Source organism: Pezoporus wallicus, unplaced genomic scaffold (assembly GCF_028554395.1).
Source record: "Pezoporus wallicus isolate ANWC-B61680 ecotype Strahan unplaced genomic scaffold, APGP_CSIRO_Pwel_v1 contig_3815, whole genome shotgun sequence".
NCBI classification, from domain to species: domain Eukaryota; kingdom Metazoa; phylum Chordata; class Aves; order Psittaciformes; family Psittacidae; genus Pezoporus; species Pezoporus wallicus.
Genome location: NW_026637911.1, coordinates 713,252 through 724,417, shown reverse-complemented (window position 1 = coordinate 724,417; position 11,166 = coordinate 713,252). Strand labels below are relative to the sequence as shown.

General features: G+C 46.6%; 1 protein-coding gene and 1 long non-coding RNA gene across 2 annotated transcripts; both read right to left on the bottom strand.

Moving 5' to 3' along the window:
• Window positions 1-319: 319 nt before the first annotated feature.
• LOC130598646 (uncharacterized) lies at window positions 320-3,066 on the bottom strand. Its single transcript, XR_008972045.1, has 2 exons — window positions 2,940-3,066; window positions 320-785 (listed from the first exon to the last, which is right to left on the bottom strand). It is a non-coding gene; the product is annotated as an uncharacterized LOC130598646 (long non-coding RNA).
• Window positions 3,067-7,532: 4,466 nt separating this feature from the next.
• On the bottom strand, window positions 7,533-9,953 carry TMEM74 (transmembrane protein 74). The gene is made up of 2 exons (XM_057408198.1): window positions 9,885-9,953; window positions 7,533-8,926 (listed from the first exon to the last, which is right to left on the bottom strand). The coding sequence occupies exon 2, from the start codon at window positions 8,721-8,723 to the stop codon at window positions 7,767-7,769; it is 957 nt and encodes a 318-aa protein (XP_057264181.1). The 5' UTR covers window positions 8,724-8,926; window positions 9,885-9,953; the 3' UTR covers window positions 7,533-7,766.
• Window positions 9,954-11,166: the final 1,213 nt, after the last annotated feature.

Sequence of the window (11,166 nt, the reverse complement as noted above, 5' to 3'; positions counted from 1 at the left end):
TATTTCTGCCTCTAGAGAAGGGATCCCAAGGAAAGAGTAAATTCAAAGCACTAGCTGGTGTGCTCCTACAAATCAGACATTTAAAGGAAAAAGATATTCAGGAAATTTAGCATATACTTACCCAAAATTAAGGAAACAAAACAAGCATATGTGCAATGTGAAAACGTGAAAGAAAAATAAGCATTGTGAACATGGGTCTGGCTAGTCATGAGATTGGCCTAAAATTTAGGAGATTTCCCCACTGGGGAAGTTAGGACATATATATAACAATATTTGGCTTTGGGGTTTTGGGTTGTTTTTTTTTGGTGGGGAAAACAGGCAAGGACAGCAAATGAGATCCTGCTAGAAAAGAAAAAAGGTCCTGAGGAACTACTCTATATTCATACTAGAAAGAAAAAAAGACAAAGAATGTGTTTTCTGCTTTGTGGGAGGGACAGAGAAGCACAACTGAAAATGACACTGAGAAGGCTGAAGTGCTTCAGACTACTATTTTTTCTTTAACTCACTAAAAAAAAAAAATATAAACCGATTGAGACAATCCACAGACTTTAAAACTTATTAAGAACTTAGACTGCGTAAAGAGCAGAAAAAGAGGCTACACAGATACATTACATATCTTCAAATCAGGTAGGCCTCATAAAATTCACCCCAGAGTGCTCAGGGAACCAAGTGAAGTAATTTCACAGCCATGAGCAATTATACTTGAGGTATGATGGAGAGTGAATGAAGCTCCAGAAGACTGGAAAAGGACCTCTCAAGAGCTCTTCCAGCCATGGTTACCATTCCTGAAAGGAGACAAAAAACAAAGGTAAGATGGTTACTTATTGATCCATAGCTCCTTCTTCAGGAAGCCACTGCAGCAAAACAACTACTTGTTATCCACACTACAGGGAAAGCATAAAGTTTTGAGACCATGGGGTCAGGCTTGATCAAATCAAAGGCCCATCATCACAAAACTGTCTCAGATAGTTGCCTGCAGCAGATACTGCTGTTATCTAAAACAAAGTGTAGGGTGAGCATGCCCCAGTATACTCTCTCAGCTCTTAGCAAACAGAAGCTTAGAGACTTACAGAGCTAGAGACTTTGCATCTTTCTGTTAAGAGCCTTCTGTGACCTGTAATAGCCCTTAACAATTACTAATCAAAGAGATCATAAAAGTGCTGTCTTTATTGCATGAAATCAGAAGATAATACATAGAAACTGAAAATAGGCACATACTTTATACTACTCTGCCTTGCAGTGACTGTATCTTTGTTCCCAGCTTCAATATATTGTTATCAAGTATACATTCATTTTGCGAACAGCTAATCCTTGAGAAAAGCAACACCAAAATGTCAGCCTAGCTACTTGGTATTATTTACATTCAAGCACAGTTACTCTGGCTAGTTTGTCAAAAGCTGCTTCATGTTAGAGTTGAACCAAATTTATTTTAAGCTATAAAGGAACAAAAGACAATCTTACATATGGATACTCTGCAGCTGGAGAACAGTGATTAAAGGACTTTATTTACATTTCTAGCTGATCAACATCTTTTAGATACTTCTAATGGGAAGAATTGATTTTTTTTGCCCCTACAAAACAGACTGAATCAATTTTGCTACTGGAAATGTTTTATTCAACCATAGCTAAATTTCCCTGCATACACATCTGTCAAAGCAGAAACTATTATTGGAAAAGATAAGCCTTTTTTGCTGATATAAAGATATCTTCTATTATTTCAACAGAAGCCTATTAAAATTTTCATTTGAAATTAAAATTTAGTTGCATTAATCAGAAAAAAATATTTGCCATCCCTTTTGGATTAATTTATTCTAGGGGTTCTGCAACAATTAAGCTTTTTCTGCAGTGCTGGACTATGACTTAAGAGGCCTTGGTTTCTGTCCTCAGCTCTTCAGCTGGCTCTCTGGGCAAAGGAGGTGACTCACTTCATCTGTAAATGGGGAAACTATATGCTCTGTGCACAGCTTTGATATCTTTGTCCTTCCTGAAAACATTACGTACCATGCCACATGGTATCTCACTTCTCAACGCAGACAGAAGCACTTTCAGTGCTGATCTGCAGGTTACACACTGGGTGCAGGTGAATAAAAAAATGCATGTGTCTGTCAGACTGCAATGCCCTTACAACAACGATCAAATGACTGTGAAGTGTAACTCACTTAATGGTAATGCAAAGGTGGACAAATCTGCACTTAAATAAGCAGAAAACTCTTTACAAATCTTTAATATAGCAACTCTGCAGAAGCATTTTAAGTGTGGATTTGCACTGAAAATTCAATACAAACATGCATTATTTGACTGAGTTTCTACAGTGGGCACTGAATTTACATTTACACAAACAAATATTAACTAGGTTCATTTAAAAAAAGAAGTTCTTGCCTGGTTTTATGCAAATTTGTAACAGCCATAATTTATTTTAAACTGGTAAGAAAATCAGAGAGATCTCACCTCCCTGCAATCTGCAGGACACTTGACCTTGCCAGGACTTATTAGCGTGGGGAAAACAGTGAACATAGCACATGATGATGAATCCTTCAAAATTTAAAAAGGTACGATTAAGAAGAATCCTGTAAAATAGAGCAACAATTAATTTAATGTTTGCTTTCAGTTAGAAAGCCTCCCAGATCTGTAATCTGATGGATTGTCATATCTATAAATATACTTACTCTCTTAACCTCTTACTATTGGTTGCATACCACAGGCCACATCTGGTACCACTGCAATGTTACTGCAGCTGATTTGGCCACTTCAGGGTAGCAGCAACAGTCTGAAACCTAAATTGCAAATAGGGGCCCTGCTATACTTGGTACCACGGAAACAGGCAATAGGAGCAATCAGCCCCTGCTCCAGCCTGGATCCCCACACTCTGTGGCATTCACATCATGCTTTGATTCTTGTGAGAGTGACAGCGACAGCAAGGTGATGCTACAAGGCATAACCTCATGGCATACCTTACTGTTGCATTTGGGAGGCAGTAGAGTCTGTCAAAGGTGACTGGCATCCCTTATAGAAGCAGAGGTGAAGCCATCACTGAGGCAGCCATGCCCAGCCTGCAGCCGTCTGGGAGCACTGCTCCTGCCTCTGCCCACATCACCCACCACCACCAGCGCGTTCTGGGGACCTCACACCCACCATTGTAACCACGGCCGGTGCTGGGCCTGATACCATCTGCTGTCCCACCTTGGCCATGGCCAAGCCATGGGGTGAGGATGTGGCAAGTGGTGATGCACAGGGTTATGGTGGGCAGGGGCTCGACACCCACCTCCCACCACAGCACCTCCCCAGCTTCCTGCTCACACAGCCCTGGCTGGGCCCACCTTCCTTCTTTCCTCTTTGCCTTTTTGTTACCCGGAATTAGGTGGGACACTGGTGCAGCAGTCTGGAAGCCTGCGTTGTCTGGTGCTTTCCAACTGGATGGACCAGCTGTCAGGGACACAGCCACTGGGTGAGCTGAGGACAAGCACGGTGTGCTGGAGCAGCCAGATCGGGCCCTGCCATGCCACAGTTCCCAGAAGCTGAGGACAAGGCACCCATGGCATGGGGATGAAGAGCCAACCACTGCAACTGGATGTTCAGCAAGGAGCAAAGAGGAGCATGGCAGCAGCACTCAGCTTTACAGACTTTTATTTGTCTATCTGTACAGAACGCTGTTGCTATCATAATAAGGCATGAAACACACTATTGAAAAGCTCACGATGGACTGTGACGTTTTGCCCTGTTGTGGGTCAAAAAGGAGTTTTACAACATTAAACCAGTCGCTTTCCCAGTCGGTAAACTTTATATTCATTACAGACAGATTTTTAAAAGAATTACAAAGATTAAAAAACTGTAAACATATAAAACCCAGCAACAACCCAGCGTGGCTTCCTAGGAGAGAGTCTCAGGCATTCTTGCTGTGGGGCTGGTATGGGTCTGGCAGCAAGAAGGCAAGACTGGCAGGCCAGGGAGCCTGGTGGAGCTGGGACTCTGTGGAGTCACTCTTTTTGGGTGCGAGTCCCCAGCTGGTGCCAGGCAGTTCCCAAATGGCAGCCTTGGCCTCAGACAGCTAAAGGGACAGAAACTGAGCAAATGGGTCACTGGGAGCTGTTTGAGGAGAGGGGAGCCAGCCGCAGGCTACCAGCACCTCGCCACAGGGGAGCATCATCACAGCACATGGCATCTCCAGCCCTAATGCAGACCCCTGGGTCCCCTTCGGCAGGCAGGCCCTGGCACACAGATATGTCATGAGGTAGAACACAGGAAACTGTCACGCTTCACTGACAGAAATAAACTGACTGAGGGCACAAATCCTGGTATGCTCTGGGGTACTCCAGGGCTCACCTAAAACCCACCTGCTATGCCCCAAGAGTTAGATCCCCACAGAAGAAAGCTCTCCAGTGATCCACGTGACAACTTTAACCCAAGCAAGGAAAAACACCCAACCTGATTTTAATCATGCTTGTACTCTTAAAGCATTTAAATTTTGAGCAGGGGAAATCAAACTGCAATGGCGTATGAGAGGGCAATTAATCTCCCTTGGCCTCAGCCTTTGGTACCATCTCGTGTGAGGTGAACGATGCAAAGGCTCGTCCACTGGGCAAATACATTCATTTTCTACCATCAGCCACCAGATAGCAAGTGTTGTGGTCTCTGTTGCATCACACAGCACGAGAACCTGAGAGTCCAGAGGTTTTATATCGTACCACCAAGCCACACAGTCCTGTAATGTGTACAGGTATCTTGCTGGGTGATCAGAGAAATGTCCTGAGAGTTTTATCTGCTAAACTCCTGCACTTTGCCTTCCTTCATCTCTTCCACAGCACACACAAACACCAAAATAAACTGTTAGTCCTGTTACTGAAATTTGCTTACTCCTCACACTCCTGCAGTGTCTATTTAGATTATTAGGTTGACTTACATTACCTCAGAATGCTTGGGGAAAACTTGAGGGTTCATTTAACTATTGCAGGCTCATGATCTGTGACAGGCATTTTACAAAGTGTCAGAAAACTTCTCACTTGATAATAATATACTGACAGTCAGGGGAGCGTTCCCTTTTCTAGTGCTAATAATCAGCATTAAGGCATGCCATGGTTCCTACAAGAAACCTGTGATCCTTACAGTGTTAGCTGTCATCTTTCTGCAATAATAGAATGCACTCCAATTTTATGAATGTGTACCATTACAAAATAAAAATAATGGCTCTTAAAACCACCAGCCTCAATTTAGAGCTACTGTCAGGAAGGTGAGAACAGCAATTCCCATTAGGGACCCAGGCTGGTGAAAGGGTTTTCATCCCCCACAGCACTGTCCCCTGTCCCACATCATCTTGCTGCCACCAGCTCAGCACCATTTGCCCTCTTACTTGGCAAGGCTTTCCTTGGGCCTCTGGAGGCCACATTCAGCTGCTTGCCATCCTTGGGCCAGGACAAGAGGCAGTGCTGTCCTCCCTACCCCATCTTGAGCAGTGTGTCAGGCCCCACAGGCAATGTCCACGTACCCACCAGCTGGCAAACGCCAGCTAATAAGGAGCCTTCCTCCTCCTGCTTCTCAGGTTACTTCCTTCCCCACTCTCACCTATCACAACAGGCTGAAGGCTTCTCCTTACATTTGGAAGCTATTCCATTTATTTACCCTAGAAATTCAATCCTGAATTCCTGATGACACATCCACAGGGACATAAGCTCTCCGAAGATGACAATGGAGGTGCTGGCCACTGTTGAGTTCTTGCCTGCAAACACACTCCACATGGCAAAATCATCTATGAGACAGCAGCACCACCTAATAAGACTGCTCATTTAACTACCAAATAACACTGAACTAAAGCAGCAGTTAGACCAGCTAACATCTGAAGCAGCATCTCTTTTGCAGGGCCAACACTAAAGCCTGGGTACCACACTATGCTATTTACAGTGACCAAAGGCACAAGCCTGGAGCAGGACTGCTCCTTGGACCCTTGGTCGAAGGCACCCGTGCCATCACCCATGGCTGGCAAGCAGGAGGGACTGAACTGAGTGAGTGCCAGACTCCGGTGCTGCACATGCCTCCTGACACAAACACCCAGGGAAGAGGGAATGAGGAGGCAAAACAGCCTTCAGTCTCTCTGCATGAGGACCCCACATTTCCAACTGACACTTGTTATGCTGACAACTCATGCTGCCACATATTCCTGGGAAAAGGGGGACACAAAGGAGATCTCCTTCCCCAAGAGAACTCTTCTCAGGTATGTCACAGTGTGGAAAAAAACAACCCCAGTATCATGTTAAAAATACTCAATATTCCTGATATTTGAGACTTAGCCCACAACTGACGAGGCTGTGACAGTGAATCACAGGTTTCTACTAAGACTCTGCAGTCAGGGATTGTACAGACAGAGCTCTTCACTCATGTTTGGATTTGGCAGGGACACATACATATATATTAACAGGACATACAGGTATACTAACCACTGTTCAGTAGGAACTGACAGTGATATATACATCAATCTTCGTTGGTTTTCTCAGCACTGCAAGAACACACCCTTAATGTTCCACAGAAACTGATTGATAACAAAGTGAATAGCATCAGTAGTACAGGTTTTTGGCTACTGTGCCACAGAACTGTGATTAAATAACAACACATACTCTCGATCACCCCTATGTTAAGTGAGTCCCACATCAGCCAGTAAACTGCCTGATGTTTGACCTTTGTATTTCCCAACAACTGATTTTTTTTTTTTACAAATGAAGTGGTTTTTATTGACAGAGCCCCAGAAAGCTCCTTCCTGACCTTTCCTTGCTGGTTATGAGAAGGCTGACAGCCTGGTGATACAAAACTGAAGTTTCAAAAGGACTAGTAAGATGTAGACAGTCCCCATATAAGCACAGCCCTGCAGCTGAGCTTGAATTTCTTCTGGCATCCATGCTGAAGGAGACGTGTTCAGTCTCAGCATCCCCGTGTTTTTTCACTTTGGGCCTTTTGAGACTCCAAACAAGAGGTCAGTTAATTCAAGTTATGGCAGTTTTCATACAAAGACATCTGTCCACTAGGAACTAAACTTCTTTTATATGGGTCACTATAGTTATCAGAAGTTAATGACTATCAATCATTCCTAATCTGAACTGAAATGGAGCCACTGACCTCAGCTGAAAGAGCCTTTTGTCTCTTACCACTACCATGATCCATATGGTTCCCTGCCCTTTGCCTCTTATTTTATATTCTAAATAATCATCCCTAATTGTACCATTGTTTGAAAATATGGGAGGTTTGTAGTAAGTCATGACCAAGTGGTGCTCTTTCTTCCCTTAGGTCTCACGCAACAGAAGGGATCAGCTTAAAATTAAAGGATAAAAAAGCATTCCTCAATTAAATATTAGCCCTGCTGTTTGAATATGGGTCTTGCTTCTTAACAGTCTACCACGTAGACTATTCACAGTCCTGCAGGCTGAAATAATTAACAGCCTCCAAAGTGTCAAGGTCATTCTTGTTCTATACTGGAGTAATAAGAAAATGATATAGACAACACACCAATGGAATGTTTCATATTAGGATTAACGAGTATCTGAGGAACCTACTTATCACAAATCTCTTTTTATTCAGTGGTTTTCATTATTTTATATCAGTTGCAATTTCTCTGGCACGTTTTCCCTTTACAAGGGCTCATATGCTTCAAACATTCATTATAGAGCTTAAAAAAAAGATTTTTGTCAGACAAATAAACTGCATCACCAGCTATCTTTAGCCACATCTGTTTTCTTTAATGAAACATATTTTCCTGTAGAAATGCTGCCTTAAAAATCATGACCATGCTAATTATCTATGGCAAGCACATCTTCCTCAACTAACGACAGCTCGAGCATGTTATCATTTGCACCAGACTTCATTCTGAAATTGAAAGACCCATAGAGCTTTGCAGACTCCTTGGAGGATGCAAACCTGCTCCTCCGGTACATCTCCCCTTTCCACATGGACACCATCAGCAGGCTGGACAGCACCACACCCCCCAGAGTTAAAAGACACAGCCCAGCGATAACACAGCGGTCCAAGTGAGCCCCAATCCTAGCACTCTCATTCTCCAGCCTCTCCATCTCCCGGGCAGCCACTGTGTTGGGATCCACAGTCACGTCTCTGGGTACCACATAGGAAATGATCACCAGCAAAATGCCACTAACCAGGAACAAAATGGCACTGATGAACCCATAGTCCACAGACTTCCCGGCTGCCACCTCTGAGGCAGCGTCTTCCTCCTCAGAGACCAGGGAAGGAGAATCATGCACCCACTCGGGTGGCAGCTCCCTGCAGGAATGCTGCTGCAGAGGGGCATCCTGGCAGTGGCTGCCTGGAGGACTGAGGGCACTTGCATGCTCCAGGTTTATGTTTTCATCCACATAGGTGAATGATGTTTCGAGTTCCTGGGCACAGCAGCAGGCTTTCTTCTTCCCTCCATCCTCATTCCTGGTCAGGTGCTCAGGCGGGTGGCAGGGCTGGGACGTGCCGGAGGGTGCTGGGTGCTCCCAGGGTGAGGTCCCTGGGGGAGACGGCTGGGGTGCCAAGGGGGGCTCAGCCACAGGGCCCCTCTGAAGGGGCTTGCAATGCCTTTCACAGTGCAGGGCTGCCACTGCAGCGGCTGTTCTGGGGTCCACTTCACCCCCCTCATGCTGCTGCTGCTGCTCGCAGGGAGGGGAAGGCAGCCTCCAGTCCGTAGCGGTGCCCAGGGATGCCTGCCTGCTCTCCTCTGCCAAGTAAAGAAGCTCCATGCAAGCCATCAACCTTGTCTCTGCAAGCCCTGACTCCTGGGCTACCGCATCCTTCAGCAGATGTCCCTGACCCGCGGAAGCGGCTTCACGGTACTGGAGCTGCTGTATCCCAGAAATCTTCTACTCTTTCATCACTGTTTTGTTAGGGACATGGCTTGTGTCAGCTGTTAAATGACTAAATAAATCCTCTCTGACATTCATTTCTTTTCAGTCTGCAGATGAAATAGCAGAGAGGAAAAAAAACACAAAACAACAAAAACAAACCTGACAACCTCATAATGATACATTAATAAACCAAAGATAAGATAATGCAAATGTGAAACATCAGTCTTCCTCTCAACTGTTCGAGGGGAGACGGCAAACACGATTGTTTTAACTACGCATTTAAAACTGCAATCCTCTTGCAGATCCAAAATCTATTAGGGAGTCTAATCAACCTTTGACACCAAGATCCAATTAAGGCAGTAAGTCATCTACATAGTGCAGGATAACCGGAATAACTGTGTGAAATGTCAGAGAAACGAGATGTCTGCTCTCTCAAAGCCAGTACCTCTCCCACCCCCTTCCAAATAAAGATTTAAAACTCAGATTCACAGACTAACTAGAAAAAAAACACACAAATCCCATGTAGCTCAGTAATCCAGGATCTCTATTCTCTGATGGAAATCTGATAATCCTATGGGAAAAGCAGCGCTTTCCTATAGCAGATCTCCCGTTCGATTAAGAGCTTTCGGAATGAAATTATGCCTCAAAGACTGGTGACTCAAAGACGGATATTACTTCTCATCTGCAATTAATTCGTTATTACCCCCTTCTTCCGCGCCCCATCCCCCCTCGAGGCCGATGCCCGGTGTCACTAGATGCCTGCAGCCCAATAAAAGTGTTGCATGCGTAGAAAACACATGTGCGCCTATCGCGTATCCGCGATCGGTTACAACCGCTGCTCACTCACGCTCTTCCCAGGACCTCAGCGGGAACCGGCCGCGCAAGCAAATGCGGTCCCCGCCGGCGCCAGGAGCAGCTGGATCCGCACGGAACTGTGTGACCCGAGTGATGGGGGTTACAGGCGCGCAGGCACGCAACCCCGGCAAGCAGGAGCACGCCGCCTCCTCCTCCCGCAGGGCTCTCACCTGCCCGGCCCGCCTGCCGCGCTGCCGCCCGCACACCTACCTAACACCCGCACCGCGGACAGCGTCCCGGGGCTCAGCCGGGCGGCGCCGGGAAGGGCAGGGCTGGGCCAAGCCGAGCCTAGGCGGACAGTGAGGAGCCGAGCCGAGGCGGGCAGTGCCGAGCCGAGGCGAGGGGAGGCGAGGAGGGCGGCGGGCGGGCTGTGCCGCGGGCGGGCGGGCGGGCGGGCGGGCGGTGGCTGCGGCACGCCGGGAGTTGTAGGCGCAGGCGGCGGGCGGCCGCGCCGCTGCGGCAGCCCCGGGAGCCGCGCCGGGAGGCTCGCCAGCGCTCGCCGCCGCCCCGCGGGCGCCTCCCGGCGGGGGCCTGCAGTGATCCAGCCGGTGCCTCCTGCGTCTGAGGGCTGGGTTCAAACCTCACCGGGCAGGCATCGCAGAATCACAGAATCAACTAGGATGGAAAAGACCTTTAAGATCATCAAGTCCAAGCATTACACCAGCACTGCCCAAGTCCACCACTAAACCATGTCACTAAGGGGCTCGTCTATGTAGTTGTTGAACACTTTCAGTGATGGTGATTCCACCACTTCCCTGGGAAGCCTTTTCCAATGTCAGCTCCCTCTGAGCCCTACGCTCCTGGCACGGGTTTGGAGAGGAGCTTCTCTGAGCAAGACTTACAGGAAAGTTTGAGGAATTCATTCTGTGTTAGCAGACTCTCCACATACTTTCTGTGGCAGGCATAAATGACTTAAAGGCTGTTGCCAAAAATACATAATAAAATGAATGACCAGTTTGTACAAACCATCAATGACTTTTCTTGCTAGTGCTTTCTCTGAAGAGATGAACTAGAATGTGAAAATAAATTGTGGAGGAACTGAAGATTTATTATAGGTGGCTATTGTGGTGTTGAGGAAAGACCTGGCTTTGGGGAGACAAAGAGCAGGGAGGGACCCTTGGAGTAGAGCTGAAATGAGGATGCTCATGAGAAGTAGAAGTGAGCAGCACCTGCCCATAGGTACGGGGCAGGAAAACAGGGGCACGAGGGAAAGCGAACTGGGGAGGAGCCAAATGAGGCAGAAGGACAGATTGTCTGAAGGAGGTCACTTGACACCGGAGTACAAGGTGATCCTCTGTAAGGACTCTGCCAGTTCTGAAGCACTGTATTATGCAAACAAGCTGAAGTTTTGAAGGCAAATCTTGCTGACACCCAAAAGACCCAGTACAGAAGATTCAAATCTTTGTGCCAGTAACTCCCACGAATGCTAAAATTACTTGCCAGGGCACAGCAATACCAAGGGACTCCTGGTGCCCATCGCACAGATTGCTCA

Excerpts from the sequence above, each read along its gene's own strand:
- TMEM74 (XM_057408198.1), bottom strand. The coding sequence starts at position 8,723 with ATGGCTTGCATGGAGCTTCTTTACTTGGCAGAGGAGAGCAGGCAGGCA.